Raw genomic sequence first — 23238 nt, 5'->3', positions numbered from 1 at the left:
TTAGTAATTTTTGTCACATTTTTGTTGAGTTTTTGTCACATTTTTGTTGAGTTTTTGTCACATTTTTTGTCACATTTTTAGTAATTTTTGTCACATTTTTGTTGAGTTTTTGTCACATTTTTTGTCACATTTTTGTTGAGTTTTTGTCACATTTTTGTTGAGTTTTTGTCACATTTTTTGTCACATTTTTGTTGAGTTTTTGTCACATTTTTTGTCACATTTTTAGTAATTTTTGTCACATTTTTGTTGAGTTTTTGTCACATTTTTGTTGAGTTTTTGTCACATTTTTTGTCACATTTTTAGTAATTTTTGTCACATTTTTGTTGAGTTTTTGTCACATTTTTTGTCACATTTTAGTTGAGTTTTTGTCACATTTTTGTTGAGTTTTTGTCACATTTTTTGTCACATTTTTGTTGAGTTTTTGTCACATTTTTGTTGAGTTTTTGTCACATTTTTGTTGAGTTTTTGTCACATTTTTGTTGAGTTTTTGTCACAATTTGCTGATCTTTTGCAGCTTTTTTTTGTCACTTTCCCCCCACACTTTCGCCAGTTCATTTCAATGCTTTTTTGCTGCGTTTTCAGCTTCATTTTCGACATTATTTTGACACTTTTTTTTCCCCAGAAGCTTTTAGATTTGGGTAAAACCAAACTGGAGAAACCGTGCTCAGTCCAGGTGGGGGTTAAGAGGTGAATCTACCACAAACCCGAGACAGTAAAGACAGTATTTGAGTGTTCTGTGGGTGAAAACAGCGCCTGAACCCTGAGTTAATCTCAATGACTTCCTGCTCGCATTTCTACCTCAGCCTCTCCGCTCGTCCATAAACACTAAAGAGAACCCGGCGGCTCTTTATGGCGAAGCCTTCAAGTCCATTCTGCCAAGTCTGTCCCCGAAGCCTCGCTTTAATAAGCCTTTTACATCCGCCCCGTTCACTTGTTCGCGGACACCCGGCCGCTCCAGCGAACAGCTGTGAATGAAATCACCGGAGCGCTCAGAAAACACGTGACCGCGAACGCACCACATGCCGCTGTTAAACAAACCGTCTCCTCGCTCCTGCTGCAGAGAGTCCGCGCCGGGCCCAGACCCCCATTGTCCGGGCTCCGCGGGGGAATCGGGAGTCTGAGAGCCTTACAGCCGGAAACCCAAATGGACATGTTCGAAAATTCCAGGGGCCGCTCTGGAAACAATGGCCGCACAGTCTTTTCAGAAGTCCCTGCTCGCCACATCATGCGTTTAATGGGGATTTTCTACTCCATGAATGTAGCGGGACCGTGCCAATTCGCTTTAAGGCTTTGGTGGACGGACAGAACGCATGACTTTATCTCCGGAGAGCGCGGCAGGTGAAGGCATTAAGGCGCAGGGGTTGGAGTCGCTGCTGGAGCTGACAATGAGTCCTTTTCAGGAGCAAAGTGATGCATGTTGTCATCGATGGTGGTCGGAAAGCCCAAAGGTGGAGATAAATGTGCCTCTAATAGCGGACCTTAACCAGAGTCAACACTAGTACTGGATTTTTCCTCTTAATGTAGCTTAAAGGGGCTAGATGCAAGTTAGCCATGTTATACTCACTACTGCCACCTCAGGTCATACATGTAACTGCAGCTTCTGTATTAAGCTCGTGCATGGCGGCGCTTTGGGCCTGAAGTAACCCCTTTCTGAGTGACAGTGCAGGATTTTAGAGGCAGTTGTGGTGAACAGGTCTGAGCTCATTCTACACATTAGGACAGGGGTTCCCAAACTTTTTTGGCTGGGACCCCAAAAATTGACACGTACACAACTCGGGACCCCCACTGTATAAAGGTGTAACGTTCCATCTCAAAATTATACTAAAAACAGTAGCAATTTTCTTTTCTTTACATCTTGAAATCATCTGGGGACAGCCACCCAAGGCCTCGCGATCCCCCGAGTGGTCCCGACCCCCACTTTGGGAACCACTGCATTAGGACATGGCTGGAACATGTAGGGGGAGGAAAATAGTACTTAGTACATGTTTAAAGTTTAAAGTCCCTTAGTGTGCGTGTTATTAAGGCATAATAAGGTGTAGCTATTAGCTTTTATGTGATTTTATAGTCCGCGGGGGGCCGAGAGTTTTTCAGATCGATAAGGGGGGGCCTCTATGTCCTGGACTTTGGAAATGGCTGCCAAACCACATAACATTTCAGCAAGTTGGTCTTCATGTCTAGCACCAAAGTTAATCTCTTTAATTCCAGGGTGAAAAGTTTGTACTCTAAGCCAGTGGTTCTCAACCTGGGGGACGCGAGGCAAATGGGGGGGGTCACTAGATCATGTAGATAAAAGATACATATTTTTATTAGCATATAATATTATATTTTATTGTAGCATGTGTTGGCTATTTTACCAGAGTGCCATTATTTGAACGTAAATTTGATGAATTATACCTTAACCATTTGTATTTTTTCTTTGTTTTTTAAGAATTATGCAGACTAACGTGCCTATTTCTCAGGGTATGACCAGAGCGGGGGTCACAAACCCCTTTAACTGTTAAAATGGGGGTCGCGGCTCCAAAAGGTTGAGAACCACTGCTCAAGCAACCTTCTCTCTCCTCAGACCTGATCCGTGAGTCTGGAGGGAGCAGGACTTCAAATACTTCTGGATTTTGGGAACCCATGAAAATAGCATTGTTTGTTTACATCTCAGCATTAAAGGACAGTTGTGTTCCTTGTGGCGTCTGGAATGTTCTGCAGTGTGGCTTTAAAGTGAACATATCGTGCACCTGAATGAGTGAATGAAGTGAAGTCCATAATGGTGTTTGACAAGGGGGCAATGTTGCAAGGTTTTGTAGGTTTTGCAGGATATCTCTCCTTGGCTTTGAGATTCTAGCCCTGTCAGGATGAAATAAGGCAGCAGACTTGTTGTAAACTGCAGTCAGCGTCTGCTCAGGGCAAACGTATCATGGCCCAAACCAAACGTGAGGCCTGTCCGCACTGTAATCCCCGTTTGTCAAAAGTGCTAAACCCAAAATTTGCACCGTGTCTCCCCTCGCCGCCCGCCGGGATGTTTTTTCTACGGGACGGAGCCCAGCGGTGCGTTTAAGGGGCGCACGCCAAAATAGGAACTGCGACCGCCGAGGACTCCCGACACGGGCCACACCCGGCAATTGGGAGTGTGCGGCGACTGCGACCCAGGAGCGGGGCGGCGGCGGCGGCGGACGTCCCGGACCCAAACACACACATGTGGCGCCCGACCGCAGACCAGAATAAGACCGGCCCGGCTCGCGGCAAGAAACACCGACGTCGCATTCGAAACATGTCGAACGGAGCTCGGACGCGTTTATTTTCATTTGCTCGGTGTCAGATGCTCAATACAGGATCCAGCAGTTTCATTACTTAACTTCTCTTAAAGGGATAGTTCCGGATTTTTGACATAGGGCCTCATTTCCTAGTTATCCAGAGTGTTGTTGATTTCTGGAGTTTTTTGTTTTTTTTCATTCATCTAGTCCTTATATTTGAAGTTTTTAGTGATGCTAGGCTAGTGCTAGGCTAGTGCATGTCTATGGTAACTAGTAGCCTGCATTAAAAACCTCTTCAAAATCATGGGCTCGTCCTCCAAACGTTGCCATATCTGATTTGTAGAAAGCTCCTTTGTGAATTCCACGTGTAGTAATGGCGGCCGCAGGTAAACAAACTACTGTAGATCCGGCAAACCGAGCAGATCACTCCGCCGCTGCGTCGCTACAACCAGGAAGCTGATGCTGCTCAAATATAGGTTCTTTTTAATGCAAAATGGTTATATTTCAAAGATTATCCAACCAACACAGACATTTCTATGGGTCGTCTGGTGTTATAAGTGATTTGCCTCAGGTGCACTGTGGGTCAATGCAGGCTACTAGCTACCATAGACATGCACTAGCTTAGCACTAGCTTAGCACCACTAAACTCTTCAAATATAAGGACTGCACGAAATAAAATATGTATCTCCAAAAATCAACAACACTCTGGATAACTAGGAAATCCTGAAATATCCCTTTGAGCCCCTTTACAGGCCAGAGTAACATCTCATTTGAAAGCTAAGACCTACATGAGCAAAAATAATACTAGTTCCCGCGCACTGACAACCTTGCAAAAAATAGTTTATTAGGATTTGGTCAACGTTTCGGTCCTGAGACCTTCATCAGGCAAACTGCTGAAGAGCTCCAGGTGTGACTGGGACCCAATGGTGCCCGTCTTAAAGGGACACTGTGCCAAAAAGGATCAACCCTTCAAAAAATATATACATTATATACACAATATAAACAGCAGTGCATCTGATGACATAAATCAATGGATGAAAGCTAAGACCTACAGATCTTTTTCCCCGGGTTGTTACACTTTGACACGTTTTTTGTCATCGCTTTTTTGTCGCTCATCTCAATTTTTGCCGCCTTTTTGTTGCGTTTTCTTCCTCATTTTTGTTGCTATTTTTAAGCTTTATTTTATTTGGGTAAAGCCAAACTGGAGGCGGGAGTTAAGACGTTAAAGTACAAAATACATTGATACAAATGCATCACTAATCCACATTTTACTCTATTCCTCTTCTTCATTTAATCTTTCCCTTTTTGGTTTGTTGCATTTGAGGCATTAAAAAGCCTTAACTTTGAATAAACGGTGACCTGTTTCTATCTGCATGTGTGGTCTCATTGAAAACAATGGAGTGGAGCTTTTGTGCTGCGTCCCGGCCTTAAGACGTTCATTTTTTAGACTTTAATTTGACCCTTTCTTCAGTGTCTCGGATCTGAAGCAGGAACTAATCTCCACATAAACTCATTCTGCGACTGCATTGTTTTTGTTTGTTTTGCCTGTGATCTCAGACTCCGCCCCCTTTTGCCCGAATTAACCCCGTGTTTGTTTTGGGCGGCGCAGAGGAAGCCGTGAAACCGTCGGATTTCTCGAATGCCTGACGTTTTGTTTCTCGCGTTTGATCCTTTTTTTTATTGTCCCGGGCCGTGTTTCCGCGGCGCGCAGAGAAACGCAGGAAACTTTTTGATTGCGGGGGAATCATTTCTTGCCGTGCACATCGTCCATGGAAAAACGGCGGCCGAGGCATTCCAGCGAAAAGGCCACCGGACGTTAGGATTTCACCGATGAATCACTGCTTAATGAGAGTCCGAAGTTCAGAGACGAGGTTCTGCTTCAGCCTCACTCCACATTTCAGAAGAGCTTGTCTTGGATCCAGTTTCCCCTCATTGGTCCGATGGAACGTTGCCAACTTTAAGGAATGAAACATGCGGTTCATTTCCGAGTTCAGATGATTGTTGGAAGGTTGAACTTTTGCCGTGGCCCTGAAGGTGACGCCGTCGCCTCCGTGACCCAGAAACCTCGCTTTTCTCAGGCCTCTGTTTAAATATTCAGTTTAAGAGTCCGGTGATGGTTCTCGATTGTCCTGCTCTGATCTGCTCCTGACCTCCACGTTGTCCTGGTACACTGAACATCCACCCTGTCTGAGTTTTACAGTCTTTAAAGTCGACGTTTATGAAGAAGACCTTTGTGTGCTGTGCATCTTATCCTGAAGCCTTTTTATAGATGGTGGTTATTGTTGTTTACCTTAATGTGTTAGTGTTGCTGCCTGAAAGTTGTGGATGTTAGTGATGTTGTAGAGTTAGGAATGAGTTTGGACCACGACTCTTGTGTTCTTGTTTAAAAGCATGAATTTGTCATGTAATATGCCTAATTGTCTATGTCACATGTGTCATGGTCCAGATGCGGCCCGCGAGATGATTTAATGTGGAAAAAAAGTAAGTCTCTAGCCCATTCCATAACCAGTTTGCTCACTCCAGCCACTAGGGGGCAGCTTAAATTTTAAAACGAAAAGAATTCCACACTTGTCCAGCAGAGGGCACTGACATAATAAGAGAGCAGGATATAAACAGCATATTATAGCCACGTGGTAAATGGTCAGTCTGCCCCACGGCGGCTGTGGCTACAGTAGTGATTAACTGCCATTGAATGTGGCGTGAGTGAATAATGACTTTATGCAGCACTTTGAGAAACATGTGACACAGGCTGATGAAGCACAACAAGTGTCAGCTGTTATTTATGAGGCCACAGTCCTTTACATTATGTGCGGCCCTCAGTTTAACTTTAAGTATTTGAGATATTATTTTAACTGGTAGCCCTTGAACAACTTAATGTTCTTAAAATAGCCCTCGGCTCTTAAACGGTTGGTGACCCCTGGGTTAGCACCTCTGCTTCACAGCTAGAAGGTCCAGGGTTCGATCCCTACTACATCAGTCTACCCCAGGGGCAGCTGTGGCTACAATAGCATGAATAATAACGACAGAAACTTGTCGTTTGTAAAGTGCTATACAAGTGTTAGACATTATTATTCTAATTACAACTAACATCTTAAACTGTTACTTAGCCGTGGGGTCAGGGGTCAGGGTTAGGAACTGTAAATGTGATGTAAGTTGGGTTTCACTCACACATAGTCTTAGAAACTAGAAACATAACAGCGAACCCTAAATGTACACAACTGCTCCTTCATTGTCTGTGAAATTATTCTTTTGATGAATTCAGGATTATTTTGATTTATGAGTTTTAAGTTAGTAAGGAAAAGTGTTTGGAAACTGTTAAGGAAAACTGTTTGCTGTCACATTTCTGACATCATAGTTCTTCACAGGGATGAGGTTTTGTGCACGTTTTACAACTTAATGAATGGTGGTAATGAAGAAACAGCTGCTGGTTCACAAAAAGACTTCAGATGGTGTTTTTACAATATACTGAGGGACAAAACTAACTAGAAACCTTTCAGAATCAAAAACCTCCATATGTTTGTGTCTCTTGGTGCATAAATCTTTGTTGCAAACTCGAGCAGCATAAGCCCCCCCCCCTCGGACTGATCCCTCTCACAAGCCGTATTCATGAAGCTTAATTGTCCCGGGATGTAAATTTTTAAAGGCGGCGGTGTCAGGTGCGCCTCTCGCCGCCCGTCCCGCGCTGAGGTAAGAGGTTTCGATATCGAGATTTTGGACGGCGCTGAATGGCTCGAGACGAACCCTCTTGGCGCTCGTCCCGAGACACTTGGCTTTAGACACAGAGGCACTAACCCCTTTTTCTTTTTTTTTCTTTACGAGCGAGTCGCCCGCAGCATGGAAAACCTGACGGGAGCGGCCTGTCATCTGATGAGTTTGCAAGAAGGAAGTCCAGACGCCCATTGTTTCGGGCTTAAAGAGCTGCGCGTTTGTGAGCCGTGAAAGTCGGAGGAAGCGCAGAGTCGTTTGTGGCGCATCGCGATTCGCTGTTTGCAGCTTTGTGAGACGGGGAAGTGAATCAGGGCGGACCTGCAAAGGAATCGCACTTATTTAGACCGGCGTCAGTGATCTATAAGAATAAGCAAATCAAATGTGGGCTTAACCCTATAGCTCCTGACCCTTAACCTTTCATGGGGTCAACTGTTAGATCTCTATGCAGTTAGTGAACTTTAGCTTCAGCAGCATTTGCCCAATTCGACCGTCCTTACTCAGAGGAAGGGGAAGTGACATCACCGATAGCTGTTCTTCTTCTTTAAGGTTATTGGCAGACTGCAGGCAAACAAAAGTGCATGCCGCCACCAACTGTATTGGATATGCAACAACATAGTGTCCAAATAAAGTCATTTAAGGAGAGCTTATGGCAGTGGCTTATGGCAGTGTTTTCCAACCAGGGGTGCGGGGATACTCGAGGACCTAGCAGGGGGTACTTGGAACTATTTCAGATTGAAAAAAAGGGGAAAATGTAACATAATTTTTTGTAGGAAAAGCTATATTTTTCAGTAAAATGTGTTGCTTTGGGAGAATTGTAGGTTTATTTTGACTGCAACATTGCCCTTTTTCTTACAAATTTACTTTCTAAATAAACTGTAACACCCTTGAGGTAGGGGGTACACGGTTGACCACTGAAAGGCCAAAGGGGTACGAAAGACAAAAAACGTTGGGAACCACAGGCTTATGGGATGGCACATAGCTCCTAATCACCGGTGAGTTAGCATCAGTGGTCCCTATGCTAAAGTAGCTATGATAGTTAGCATTGAGGCTCCTTTGCTAACTCCTTCCGAAGTGACAGCCCAATTCGGAGGCTTCTTATCATGGCGGACACTGACGCACGTCCGGTTTGGCGTTAGTCCTCTGACCAATCTGCTCGTTTCGGACGGGGTCTGTTTTGTTGCCGCTTTTTAAAACGTTTTTTACTCTTTGTACATAATTTATCTAGTAATCTTGTTCGCATTTCACCTTGTTCCTCTTTGATTGTCATTTTCACTGACTCTTCGCTCTCCCTGAGTGTTTTTCAGTTTGTATGTGTTTATTTGTATATTTATTAGTATAGTTGGTGTTGTTGGTCAGGACAGTGCGTGTTAATGAACATACGTGTCTACCTGCATGTAGACACACACTCTCATTCATCTTGTCCTATTGTACATGTTTTAAGTAGCAGGGGAAACCTACGCAGAGACAGGGAGAACATGCACATTCTACACAGAAAGGCCCCATCTGGCCAGGAATCAAACCCGGGACCTTCGAGCATAAGTGCTAACCGCTGCGCCACTGTGCCACCAAAACAACAACAAGCCAAAAACATCTGTGTGGCCTTTCGGTCGTCAAAAGAAATGTTGTCATTAAATGTATGACTAGATGAGACTATATGCAAGTTGGTCATTTTATACTCACTACTGCCACCTCAGGTCTTATGTGTAACTGCAGCTTCTATATGAAGCTCATGCATGACGGACCCGAAGTAACACCTTTCTGAGTGACGGTGCAGGATTTTAGAGGCAGTTGTGGTGAATTAGGACATGGCTGGAACATGTAGGGGGAGGAAAATACGTAGTTTAACATTTTTAAACTCTGTATAGTCCCTTTAAGTGAAGTTACACTTTATTAATGCCAGTAGGGAAATTCGTTCTCTGCCCGTCCTCAAAGCTGCTGGGACGACCTCCTGGAGGAGCAGTGTAGGCCGGCGCTCGGGGACCCGTCTCCAGGTGTGGAGCCAGACTAATCAGTATCAACCTGGCCGGAGGATTAACCGATTGTACATGTTTTAGTGGAAGGAGCAACCGGAGGAAGCCTGCGCAGGGAGAACATGCAGACTTCACACAGAAAGGCCGGGTGGGAAACGAAGCCAGCTCCAGATTTAAAAACACACAGAATAAAGCCAGTCGAAACCAGGTCTAAACCGAGACTTTACCAGATGATCTGCAGACCGTTGTGCTGGTCTTTTCGTGAATGGATGTGAGAGGAAATTCTTCACAAATTCACAAACTCCTTTTTCACTTTGTTTACTGCGATGCCTAATGACTAAACACGCTCCAAAGTTCACCCAGAGGCAGCGAGACTCGGCGGGATGTTCAAAGGGCCCGACACAGCGTGAGAGTCTGGGGCCGGGGTTCTTAAAGGGGAGGGCAGTGAGAGAGGAGAAAGAGACATTCAATCACATGCTTTCGCTGACAACTTTACACAAAAAATGAGCCCAAAAGTTGCCCGTTGTGTGAGAAAAGTTATTACAGAAACACTGGGGAACATTCCAGGTTGTTTGTTGCTATAGAAGAGCAAACGTACGACCTTTACCGTCATAAAACGAGGCCGAGTTATCAAAGTGAAGCCGTCGGAGTCGCAGCAGATTTCTTCCTCCCTGATGGCACTGGCATATTCCAAGATGACGATGCCAGGATTCATGGGGCTCAGAGTCCAGATCTTAACCCCAGTGGAGAATCTTTGGGATGTGCTGGAGACGGCTTTGCCCAGTGTTCACACTCTCCCATCATCAGTACAAGATCTGGGTGAAAAACTAACACAACGCTGGATCTTTTGGCATTGTAGAATCCTTTTGAATCACCGCCCAGGGCAGCTGTGAGCCCTGTTGGTGCCCCCAGACCCTGAGTTTCTCTGCTCCGCCCCTGCAGCCTCTACGCCTCCACCAAAACAGGAACTGAACTTAAAGGAACAGGCCACCGTTTTTCCATCCTGAGATATGTTCTTACCTGAGCTCAGACGAGTTGATGAGTACCTGTCTTTACGCGTGCGCTCAGTCACGTACAAAGACCAAAGATGTTGTTAGCATTTAGCCTCTCCTCCTCTCCTCTATAGGGCCAAATGTTTTCCCTATTTAAATACGGTTACGTGAGTAGTTACGCGATCCAAGTCCAGTCACACAAAATTAAACATGTCCATTTTTGAAGCGGATAAAAAGAGGTACTATATAACAAGGTGTAGTAACATCTTAGGAGCACTTCGACGTCCGCACAGTAAAGTCAAAGTGCTCCTAAGATATTACTACGCCTTACATTACTATACTTGGATCATCTTGGATCTCTTGGATAATCGCTCATGTAACCGTATTTAAATAGGGAAACGTACCTTTTTTTCCCCCCCGATACCCCCCCGATATTTTAGCCTTAACTGTGCTTTTGTCAATACCTATGTTATTTGAACAGAATTCACACTTAAGCGTTGATAAAAAGAGAGTTTGGACATCCACATCAGGCACCGTTTACTTCAGATAAACTTTTCTAAACACACTGAGCCGTTCCACAATAGTGAGAGCGCTCACCCAAAAATGGCTAATGCAGAGTGAGCGCTCACTTTATCCACAAACAATCTTTGATTCCAAATGCTCCAGTGTAAGTTTAGTAACAACAGCAGTAACGTCAGGCTCCGTGAGGCTAAAGCTAAAGCTAAAGCTGCTTTTCTCTTTGTCTAAGAGTCTAGTTTCTTATTCAGTCCTGGTTTAGTCCTGGTTTTGAACCTTTTTACTGTAAGTCCAGGTTTAGTCCTGGCTCAGTCCGCGGCTCTGCCATCTCTGATAACGACTAAAGTGTTTGTAAGTTAAAGTTTTGCTTCGCTTTAAGAAAACATCTGCATTTGTGCTGAAGCTGCTCATGAGTTCAGGCTTTTTCAGACTCACCTCGGATCATTTATTGATTTATTTTGGAGAGGAAAAGCACTGAAAACTTCGACTCCACCCCCTACTCGAGCTTTCCTGTCGGTACCAAGTCGGAACCGTTTAACGGTACCCAGCCCTACTGCCAACTTCACCCCCGTTTGGCCCCATAGAGCAGAGGAGGAGAGGCTAAATGCTAACAGCATCTTCGGTGTCTTTGCGTGACTGAGCGCACGCACAAAGACCAGACAGTTACGCATCAACTCGTCTAAGCTCAGGTAAGAACATATCTCAGTATGGAAAAACTGTGGCCTGTTCCTTTAAGTTTGCACTATGTTTGCGTGAAGTCATTGGCAAACATAACTCTTCTTTCTCATCGTTCTCAGGCCATTGGATCACGGTGGCCTCAGGATTAGAGCGTGTGTGACCCCCAGTTTTATTGTCGAAAACACTCGAGATGAAATAAATGCTCTAGTTTTTCGTTGAAACGTTACACTGAGCGGCTTTAAAGAGAGACAGGAGTGTGAGGGGAAAGGGGGGAGGGGGAGGGGCACATCGTTCTAAATGAATCTCTCGCCTCGTGCCTTGGCAGAGTCCGGCCCTTGGACCAAAGAGCGTTCTCAGACATTAATTAATCCAAAGGGCCCGCGACTTCTATAAATACGAGGCCGTAAAAGCCGCGTACAGTACTGTTGCGCGTCGCGAGTGTCCGGACGGCGCAGCTTTATGGGGAGGCGTCCGTTTGATGTGGATCCTTGAATGAAGAGGCTGAATAATGGAATGAGAAAAACACTGGGGGCTGGAGCTGTGGGCAGGCGGGTGTCTCTGGGGCTGACGCACATGTCTGGAGGACGCGGAGTCACAAAAATGTTCAAATGCAGCCAATGTTTTAATAACGTTGACTCATCTGTCGTTTGAGTGCGGTGCAGCGTGAATGGGCATTTTTCTTTTTCTTTTACTTGCCATAAACGCTGCAGATATTCACCATAAAAATAAAACAAATGTCCGTCGCAGCGGTGCGGGGCATGAGAGTTTGGACAGAGCCGAGCACATTTCCTCCAGTTTGGCATTGTTCAAATCTTAAAGAGGCCAGATGCAAGTTGGCCATTTTATACTCACTACTGCCACCTCAGGTCTTACGCGTACCTGCAGCTTCTATACACGGCACTTCGGACCCGAATTAAAGCAGTACCTTGTTTACCTTAATGATGATGATCGGGATGATTGGGGGGGTCTTTCATCTCCCCTGGTGTCTCTGGCCAGAAAACCACAATTGCAACTTGACTTCCACCGGACCGGAGCCACCAATACACACTAATGGAATCACAAAGACAGGCAAAGCTAACCGCGGGCTAGCGCCACTTAAATAGTTTGAGTGAAAAAAATATTCCATAGTGTAATTGGATGAACAATATCCCTCTTTCCCTTTGTCTTTTCTGTCAGCGTAGTATTTACTCTCGCGGATAAATAACGAGTAAAAAAACGTAACATGCTACGACACCTGCAGTTGCGCTTATGGCCTCTGGGGGCATGAGCTACTTAGCACTGCTTTAGCACCTTTTTGAGTGACCATGCAGGATTTTAGAGGCAGTTGAGGTGAATAGGTCTGATTCTACACATTAGGACGTTGCTGGAACAAGTAGGGGATGAAAATACATAATTTTAACATGTTTAAACTCCATATTGTCCCTTTAAGTGGGGTTTAAGAGGTTAAGTACAAAAAATAGTACTTATTAGTTTGTTCATGCTAACCTTATTGCAAAGTTGAACACACTGCAAAGAGTCGGGGGTACTTGAGCACTTAGCAGGGGGTACTTAAGGGGACTGAAAAGATCAAACTAAGTTTTATTTTCAAAGGAAAGTTCATTATAATGATGTTTCCCAATGCACGGTTTTGATTAATATTCATAACCAGTTTGGAAACATTGTGCAACTTTTGAACAAAAAACTTGTCTGCCAAAACTGCAGCTGCATGTGTTTCAGACTTCTTACTTTACCCTATCGTGCATGTTGTAGATGATTGCCCGTCATCCTGAATGAGGCCCACAGTCCTGCCCGTTTTGCGGAGGCTTTTCTGGCCATAGACACATTTCTCCGTGTGGTTTCCCTGTCAGATAAAAATACCCGGGTCATCCCCTGGCACGGCGGCTCGGAGAGAGTCTATCGGTCTATAATAACTCCGGGACAGCTAAGCCCAAGGGGGGCAGCTCCCTGTGGCCTCAGACAACCTCCTCGGGCCGGGGAGGGCAGGGGAGACCCAGATACAGGATACGACAGATCGCGCCGAGGTCCCGTCGTGCGCGTCGATGCTAGATGTTGACATATAAGCCTCGTTAGTGTGGTAACGACGAGGAGGTGGAAAGATGATAAATCCATGGACTAATATTGGCTCAGAAAGGTTTTACAGCAGCTTTTTGAGACTAGACTTTTTGTAAACTTACTGGACAAATGTTTTATAGTTGGCTACAGTTAATGTTACGTCCAGGTTATCAGCATAGACACAGACGCCATCGAACGCCCATATAAGGTCACAGTCAGAAGAACAGCTCTTTCACCTGTTCCTCCACCACTACTTGAACAAATGCTCAGTTATGGATGTGTTTACCAAATGAAGATACAGAGACAGGAGCAAAGTGGTTCAACAGCCCATAAATCTACTGTTAGCTTCATGCTATAAGCTAACTGCTAACTTCAAGTGCCGTTGTTTTCACTCCTAGTGGGCAATATTCTCTGTAAAACAATTCATAATGACCCGGTTTTGACTTGAATTTGTGTGTGAAAATGACTTCCTTCCCCGTGCTAGGCCAGGCGTCTCTATTAGAGCCACCTTATCCAATGGGTGAGCAGGGGCTGGAGCCAAGGGGCCTACCAGTCAAGGGCCTATCAGAATTAAGAAAAAAAAAAGAAAAAAAAAAGGTGATTTTCTTGTCAATCACTTTGCAGCATGACTGACCGTATGCGATGATTGTGTGAATGTGTGTACCTGGAGTAGCCCCGCCCTACCTGGCCCAGAGGAATACATGTAGGAGTAGTTTTTGTGGGATTTAGGGTTAGGGTTTGGGTTACGGTTTGCGCTGATGAGGGGGTGTAGGTCTACAATTCTGTTTAAGCCTATGGGTACATTAAGGTGGGCCTGGTCTGTATATCTATTCCCAACCCTCTAAAAAGGAGACATTTCATGCAAAGTTTTAGTTGTTCTTCTTCATTCACACAGTTTTGAATGATCCCGTTCACTTTGGAAGTTTTGTGTTCTTCTGCTCAAGCGCCATTGACTCTTTAGCCTGCCGTTGACTGAAAATGAAAGCTTGTTTTCACTCAAAACTTCCTGAGGAGGGAGCTCCCAGCCAATTCAAAATCCAAACTCTCACGCCTGTCTTTTATTTCTTACATACACTATAATAAGTGTTTCCAGAAGCAGAAGTATGGATGTTCTGTCTGAAGCAGAATCTCCATGACTTCCTTCTTCACTTCTCAGTCTGTGACTGAGGAGCAATGAGGCCTCAGCCTTTTTACTGGAAACAGTAAAAGAGCTCACTGTATTTAGCCTCATGTTTCTGTCACTCATGGAGTCTGACCTAAAGTCTCACTCTGAAGAAAGTCCATTCACATTTACACTGAGAAGGTTGGAAGGGCGCCCCCTTGTGCCCAATTGTGTCCAAATGCCCGGACCAAAACTGAAACTGAAGATGTTGAAAAGTAATTTGTGTGAAAGCAAAAAGGCAAGTGCAACCAATTAACTCAATTTTATTGCTTTTATTCAAGGAAACACTTATTATAGTGTACAAGACGCTTTTTGCGCCTGGCCCTAGAGCATGAAGAAGTGCAATATGGATTTTTACCTACATTTTGAGACAGATGCCCTTCTCTCAAACTTTACTGTGCCCCGAGGAAATTCTTTTGGATCACAGACAAAAATCTCCATCAAGAAAGAGTGAATTTGTGTAAAATGGTCCTTTCTTGGTCAAATCACCAACAGTGCAAGTCGATCCTCTTGCACCAATGACGAGCCATGTCCCGGAAACACGAAGGCTCCAAGTCCGTGTTTACCGTTTCAGTAAATCCCGGGCTTATCTAAAGTGTCCTTGTCCTTTAGCCACAAATTAGCAGCATTTTTCACCGGTCGCCTCTGAGCTCCTTGGTATTTCTATATTTGGGACGAGTTTGTGCAGCGATTTGCCGAGTGGAGGAATTAGATATTAAAAAAATCCACACACTTCCTTATGAGGAGCTGGTGTAAGTCTTCAGCTCCTGTTTGAAACTGAAAGTCTTTGCTCCAGCTGAGCGCCTGTGCTCGCTCCTTTCTCTCCGCTCGTAAATCTCGGGGCAGGTGCAGGTCTCGGGCGGCGGGGGCCCCCAAAATGCGGCCCTCAGTTTGTTTACACAGCGGCACAAGAGGGAGAGAGGGAGGGAGGGTGGCGGGGGGTGGAGAAGAGACGGGGGGGGGGGAGCCAGCTGAAGCGCCGCTGTTTAGACTAAACCTGGGCCTAATGCAGCGCCGGGGCTTTTAAAAGTCCTCCACTGTTTGCATAAAGGGTTAAGGAGCACGTCAAGCCAAGAGCAGAGCTGCAGGATCATGGACGGACATCACACAGTTCTCTGCAAACCACAGTGAAAGTTCAGTTTTATACTTGCATGAAGAGATTGAAGCTAAAGTTTGAGTAGATTTGGTCTGGTCTTAAAGGAACAGGCCACCGTTTTTACACACTGAGATACCTGAGCTTAAACTTCACCCCGTTTGGAGCTATAGGAATACTTTGGGAGAGGCTAAATGCAAACAACATCTTTGGTCGTTTTGCGTGACTGAGGGCACGGACACAGACCAGACAGTTACAACTTGTCTAAGCTCGGGTAAGAACATATCTCAGTGTGTGAAAACGGTGGCCTGTTCCTTTAAGGGCCTCTTTCACCACTGGAAAAAATGCCATCTTATCTTAGAAAAATAGCTTGATTTCTACTTGAAAGAAGACTTTTAATGCTGATTTTGACAAGGTTTCGACTCGTCTTGAAATAAGATTGCCAATGGAACAAGCATTAATTTGCTCAAAATAAGACAAATTAACTTGAATGCTTAAAATAAGACAAAAAAAACCCTGAAATGAGACAAAATGGTCAAAGACAAGAAAAATCTGTCTAGTTCCATTGGCAATCTTGTTTCAAGTCGAGTCAAAACCGTATCAAAAGCAGCACTAAAAGTCTTATTTCAAGCACTTTTAAGTCATTTTTGTCTCAGATAAGAATTCATTTTTTCCAGTTGGAGACGAGTTTAGTTGAGTTGTCTCTGACGTCCCGTGGAGATGAGGCGAGTTCCCAAGTAGTAACAGTAAAAGCTTGATTTTAGCTGAGACTGCATGGGGACATGCATGGTCTCTGAGAAGTCTACCAAGGAGATCTCAAGGAGACTCTCTGAGATCTCCTTGGTATAAGACAGATCTCTGAGACAAAAATGAAATCTTATCTTAGACAAAAATAACTTAAAAGTGCTTGAATTATCAGAAATTGTTCTTATAATTGTTCTTATAATACGATTGCCAATGGAACTCGACAGATTTGTCTTTTTTGTCATATTTCAATTGTTCAAGTTAATTTCTCTTATTTTAAGTGAATTCATGCTTGTTCCATTGGCAGACTTATTTCAAACCCACTCAAAACCAACATCTTATTTCAAGCACATTTAAGATGGCATTTTTCCCAGTTTGCCTCAGCTGCTTGAGGCCGCCAGTACCTCAGAGACCATGCAGAGACTCAGCGGAGACTACCTGGAGACTCAACCTATTGCCAGCCCTCGGAGACATCTCCATGACCTGCGGCGACTCTTGTCTCACACTAGTCTCCAGGCCGGTGAGACTGACCCTTTGAATGCCATCAGTCCGAGATGTTGCGGAGATTTTTCGGAGACTGCCATGATAAGATGAAATACAAATGTTTTACTGCCAATGGAACGAGCACACTTGGTCTTATTTGGTCACTCTTTTGTATCATTTACTTAGACTTAGATTTATTTTTCAAAAGTTAATTTGCCAAGTGGGATTTCTGCTTGTTCCATCAGCATTTCTATCTTCTCTTCCATTCTTCTCTATTCAAGTCATTCAAAGTCATTTATCTGATTGAAGATGGTCATTTTGTTCAGTTTTCGCCTGGTTTTGTCCCTGGTTTAGTGTCTTTCTCGCGTCCCGGATTGCAAAGAACGCTTGTCTTTCTTCTGTATGCATGTTCATGTATTTGCTGCTGGTTTTTGCAAACTCCCCGACCACAATGGCCTTTGTTTGCTCCAGATCGCTCCATGTTGTCAGCGGTGAGTGGAGAGATGGATATTTCTGACCCAGCGGTCGCTGTGGGTGCAAAGTTGCGACAACATTGCCCCCTGTTGTCTGGCCTCCTCTCAACATTTGCTCCAGTGCACTGCAGACTCAGGAGTGCAGGACTTTTTACTTCCCACTCTTTCTCAATCTGTGGGGTATGGAAATGGGCTCGACAGCTTCTTTAGGGACAAGTTTGGATTGTTTTAAAGATTAAGTTCATGATTTAATGTCATGTTTGCCAAGATTAGTCGTTTTCAGGTGATGGATTTTGCTTTTCTCCGATATAAAAAGGTGAAATATCCCCCCATGAATGCCGGCCCTGCGTTTGCTGAACCTTATTTCAAATGTAATCGACTTGAACTACTGGTTTTGCACAAAGAAATAGATTTGAAGATTATGTTTTAGTTTTAGGTAATGATTAGTGCAGCAGTGTAACTCAAAAACAGTCTAGTTCATGTCTTAGAATTGTAAACCAGAAGTATTTTAAGAACCGTCCATGAACTACCACTAACCGCGAGCCTCTTCTTCTTCTTCTGTGTTTCCGTGCAGAGTCCCGGGAGCCCGAGGACCCCGTGGCTCCGGAGGTCACGGAGGAGCTGCAGCCGGCCAAAGTCCCTCTCCTTCCCAAAGACATCGTCAACAGCAAAAAGGTCCACGCTCTGCGCAAGGAGCACAAGCGGAAGCTGGGGAAGCAGAGGTCCATGGGCTCCCCGATGGACTACTCCCCCCTGCCCATCGACAAGCACGAGCCAGAGTTTGTAAGTGAAAAGCCTTTCTGAGTGACAGATTTAATGGGATTTTGAGTTTGTTCCTCCCAATGTCCCAATGAATGAATATCTCATTTTTGGGGGGAATATTTTTGCAAACCATTAGAAACATGTGAAAATGCATTGCAAACATCTGAATTAATATTGCTTTGTCATTCAAAAATATAATCGTCCTGAACAGAAAAGGCAGGAAAACAAACATCCACATTTATTCCCTGTTTCCCTATTCCCACTAAAAACATGTACAATAGGCCAGGATGAGTGAGAGTGTGTTTGAGAGTGCGCATGGGGGACGACAGATGGAAATTAGCCCAAGGCTACGATCCAGTGTGGCTTGTTTACATGCATGAGACCCATGTATGTTCATTAACATCCACTGTCCCATCAAACAAACCATTAAATAAATAAAAAAAATATACAAACAATTCCACTCATTTATTCCTCATCTCTCCCCAGTCTCTCCCTAATTATTTTCTTCCTATTGTTTTCTCCAATTTCTTCCCTATTTTACCCCCATTTTTCCTCATTTATTGACATTTTTTTTACCAGATTATTTCTCAAGTATTATTACTTTTTTTCATTTGTTCCTAATTTTTCCCAAAATATTTCCACATTTTTTAACCAATTTTTTACTAATATTTAAAATTTCTTCCTAAATTTTTACAGATGTATTCCCCCATTTTTACCTAATTTATTCCCCCCCCCCCTTTTTTTTGTAGCCTTTTTTTACTCCCTCCACATCAAGGTGTCGAGAAAGACTTACATTTTTATGGTTGAAAGATGAGACGAATAGTGACAACAAATTCGTTTTTTACCTAAAAACATTTGCAAGTGAACGAAGTATAATTTATACACAACAGGACTCAGTTCCATTAGATGACTCACTTCATTGACTGACAGACTGTTGTAAAACTGTGACCGTGTTGTCTCTTTGCTCAGGGCCCCTGTCGGAGGAAACTGGACGGCATCATCCAGGGCATGAAGGACACGTCTCGAGTCATGGCCCTGTCGCTGTACCTGCCCAACTGCGACAGGAAAGGCTTCTTCAAACGCAAACAGGTGGGTCCTGGTGCCAGAAGGAAGTCACTGAAGAACTGCAAATGTTCAGAATGATTCATTGGGTTCACATTGAGAAAGAGTGGTTCAGGGAGCAGGAGACTTCATTTTCAAGCATGGAATTGAACTCCATTGAGAATCTTTGGGATGGTGCTGGAGAAGGATTTGGCAAATGGTCACACTCTCCCATCATCAATACAGGCCGTTTTTCCATACTGAGATATGTTCTTACCTGAGCTTAGACGAGTTGATGCGTGCCTTGCGAAAGAGCGTGGTCGCTTCTAACTTCACCCCCGTTTGGAGCCATAGGAATATGCTGGGAGAGGCTAAATGCTAACAACATCTTTGGTCGTTTTGCGTGACTGACGGCACACACACGATCTTCAGCTTCCAGATTCACACAAGCAAAACTCTGAAATGCTTTTCTTAATCTGCCCCTGTTACATAATGCGAGGTGACTCCAACAGTCCCGGGTCCAAAAGATCCAATCCCATGCCTAGATTTGATCCCTGAATTAAGCGTCTAACTACTGTAATGAAAGTACATGAAAATCTTAATGATTCATCATCATCATGAGGTTCACATAAGAATACCATGAATTCACTAAAACGACAATGAAATTGCAATAAAGTAATCAACCAATCATGATCATGAGGATCATACATGAACAACATGACTCATATGGAGGAAATCTACCTGCAAATTATGGACAACGTCACAAAGTATAACTTTGTAGGTTAAAGTTTAGGGTAATGCACCACTTTAGTTGAGGGGACACAATCAAAATGAAGTAATAAAGAACTAATGATTTATTCATAATCATGAAGTATAAATGACATATATTTTGGTAATACTTGTAGTGTATATAATTGGTGCTTTTTCTATGAAGAACTCAAAAAGACATCACTTTAGTTGAGGGAACATAATCATAATGAAATCATGATCTATTAAGGATTAGCAAATGATAACTTCATGACTGCCGTAAACTGTATCTTATAAAGTTATACTTTGTGTTTTTGTCTCATAATTTGCAAGTAGATTTCCTCCATATGAGTTATGTTGTTCATGTATGATCCTCATGATCATGAGTGGTTGATTATTTAATTGTAATTTCATTGCCGTTTTAGTGAATTCATGGTATTCTTATGTGAACCTCATCATGATGAATCAGTAGTCAGTAGTTAGACGTTTAATTCAGGGATGAAGTCATCCATGAACCTTACATGTAATCATGTCTGTTCTTGAGAAGTCATAATATAGTAATGCATAAATGTATCATGAAATCATGCATTAATTCATCCATGATTCATGAAAATCCTGCATGAACTCATAAAGTGTTTCCGCTTTCTTCCAGTATCACTTAACACACAAAAATCTACCATTGTCTTGTCCAAAAATAGACGATGTTCTTGCCACGGAAATGGCTGCAAACCTGACGATTACAAAGTCCCATGACCATTATTGAGATCAACCAAAGAAGATGGCATGATTTTGATTAAATCTCGATTCATTGTCCAGCCCTAACGAGAAGCTGTTGTCCGTCTTTGTTTCTGCTCGCTAACCGGTGTCTTGTCTTCTCCCCCCCCAGTGCAAGCCGTCCCGCGGTCGTAAACGGGGCATCTGTTGGTGCGTGGACAAATACGGCGTGCAGCTCCCGGGGACGGACTACAGCGGCGGGGACATTCAGTGCAAAGACCTGGAGAACAGCAACACGAACAACAACGAGTGACTCCGACCGTGGGATTAAAGAGAAAAAAAACACCAAGTACATCCCTAAAGACTCCTGGACTCTTTACAAAAAAACATCACCACGGACCCGACGCCCCGCCCACGGACTCTGAATCCCCGCAAAAAACCCTCCCCCCACCTGAACGGATCTCCGAAAGGTTCTAAACGACGGCGCCAGGCTGAAATTGTTGAGACTTTTGCCCATATTTTTTTTTTCGTTTTTTGTTGTTGTTTCGTTTTCGTGGTCGACCAAGCACTCGCCTGAATGAGCGGAACTAGACTTTGTTTATGTGTGAGCCAGCCAGCGCCCCCTGCTGCCGATTCTCCAACACAACAAGCTTTGGATACCATGCAACGCTTTGTATATTGTAAAATAGGAGCAAAAATGTCAATATTATAAGAAAAATCTAGGTAAAGTCTATTGATTTGGGGACTTGAGAAATGTTTTCGGGGTTGAACCGGTTTTGGACTGGATTTGGGCGGCACGAGCAAACCAAATTCTGCCTAAAAATGGTCGAACCTGGTCATGATTGAGAATCGATTGTCTTTGAAGGGAAAATCTTCACAGTTGTCTCAGCAAAACAGTTTTTAGAAATTCGCTATCTACAGCCAGAGCACTTAAAAACCCGGGGCTTGTACAGTGCGGATCGTGTGGATATCTTTTCTTCTTTTTTTTTTTGCGTACCCTGGAGTGAGCCTACTTTAAAGGAATGTCATGTTTTTCTCTTTTGTTTTGTTTGTTATTCGTCTCAAAAGTATTGCTGGCGCTCGATCTTCTCGACCTATAATGTGCATCTATGGACTGGGGAAAACTAAATGCTGGTAAAGTGTTCCGACAATGTAGCGATAGCCTGATTTGCCGATCGTGCCTCCTAAAGACACTCACTGCAGGGCGACACACACAGTGCTACGGTGGCTCTTTTGGTCCAATCGTTGAGAAGAGCGCGAATCCCCTTTTTGGAGCGCCGAGTTGTGGTTTCTTCAACTTGGCAAAATTTGTGTGGTTTTGTGCCTGTTTTCTTTACGTTCGGTGAAGTAAAAAAAAAAGCTAGTTTTCCCGTATAACCGCGACGTATTACCTTTTAAAGCAGTACTAAGTAACTCTTGCCCCTAGAGGCCACATGTGCAACTGCAGGTGTCGTAGCAAGTTTATACAATAGAATTATACAATGGAAATATTTTTTTTCACTCAAGCTTGGGTGCAAATACTGTTTAAAGTGACGCTAGCCCTCAGTTAGCCCTGCCCGTTAGCATGTTAGCTTCTTCTTCGTGATTCCATTAGTGTGTATTGGTGGCTCCGGTCCGGTGGCAGTCAAGTTGCAAACATGGCTTTCTGGCCAGAGACACCAGGGGGGGATGAAAGACCCTCCAATCATCCCATAAACACTTATACTACCCCCACAGGGACTACGGAAAGGATTTATTAAAGTAAACATGTTACTTAGTACTGCTTTAAAAGTTGTTATTATTGGATATTTGCAGGGAAAGCTCCGCTAAGCCGCACCAAGATGGCAAAAAAAAAAACGTCCGCAAACTGTATTACTGTAAGGTCTGTACAGGGTCTGTCAATCAAAAAACATCTCTGTGTGCCTTCTACGGTGGCCTGGAAGGGCAAAACTGCATCTGCATCATAGGAACTGTAAATAAAAAGGGGGCGGCATGAGGAGTTTCTGGAGTCGAAGAATCGCGATACTTTCACAGTCATTTCTACAGGCGCCTACGGAAGCCTTGCAGGGACAAGCTTTTGCGAAATTAGCATTAGCACGAAAAACTTGACGGCTGAACTTTGGAATTTCTTTTCTGTTTCTTGATCTGTCTAGAGCTTCCCCTTCCTTTTAGGGCGGATTTTGTTTCTCCTCAGTTTATACAAAAAAAAAGCAAAGTGTTCTGGTACAATGGGTCGACAATTGTTGGACGTTGAGAAAAACACGGATAGTCAAGCAAAAAAGCAAGTCAATTTCAGTGCATGCAATCATACCTTTTTTTGGTAAGGGACAAGATGGATTTCTGTGGGTTTGTGAACTCAAATTCCACGAGAAACCGGCTGCTGATACAAGATACAACATATTTGAATAGAGACAGAAGCCCCAAAGGAATCAGCGACTAGCAGGGAGGAGCAGAGGATTAGCTAAACTACCAATTACGATCTTTCGTTTCGTTACTGTCGCAATTCGCCGTTGGTCCATCTCTGCTTGCGTCGCGATGTTTAATACTTGTATGTTTTCACACCCCCGTCTGTAGAAATGGTTTAACCGAAACACACACAAAAAAACTGTTTCAAAACATGTAAATATGTACAGCTGTTTCCTTGTAAATTTATGTCGTCCTTCCCGGCCACCGTAGCCTTTCTATACATCCAAATACGTAGATCGCAACAGTGACTTGGATTGCACAAAAAGGGGGGCGTGTTCTCGTGCGCTCTTCTTCTACCAATCTAAAAAAAAAGGCGAAGCATTCGAGAAACGACGGCGCGACGATAAACCACTTTCAGAGACGCTTCACACTTTGTTTTTTTCTTCCCTCGGATAAGCTACGATGTTTTTATC

At 43.8% G+C, this 23238-nt stretch overlaps 1 protein-coding gene across 1 annotated transcript in view; it reads left to right on the top strand.

Moving 5' to 3' along the window:
- The window catches only part of LOC306967796 (insulin-like growth factor-binding protein 5), a 31003-nt gene extending 10126 nt beyond the window's left edge, over positions 1-20877 (top strand). Inside the window, exons 2-4 of the mRNA XM_079562985.1 lie at positions 17691-17899; positions 18848-18967; positions 20553-20877. Of these exons, the coding sequence (XP_079419111.1) occupies positions 17691-17899; positions 18848-18967; positions 20553-20693 (470 nt within the window). The 3' untranslated portion in view covers positions 20694-20877. The remainder of the gene's footprint in view (positions 1-17690; positions 17900-18847; positions 18968-20552) is intronic.
- The last annotated feature ends 2361 nt before the right edge of the window (positions 20878-23238 follow it).

The sequence above is a fragment of the Gobius niger genome (genome assembly GCF_951799975.1).
Source record: "Gobius niger genome assembly, chromosome: 9".
In the NCBI taxonomy this organism is placed as follows: Eukaryota; Metazoa; Chordata; class Actinopteri; order Gobiiformes; family Gobiidae; genus Gobius; species Gobius niger.
This window is presented reverse-complemented; position numbering and strand designations above follow the sequence as displayed.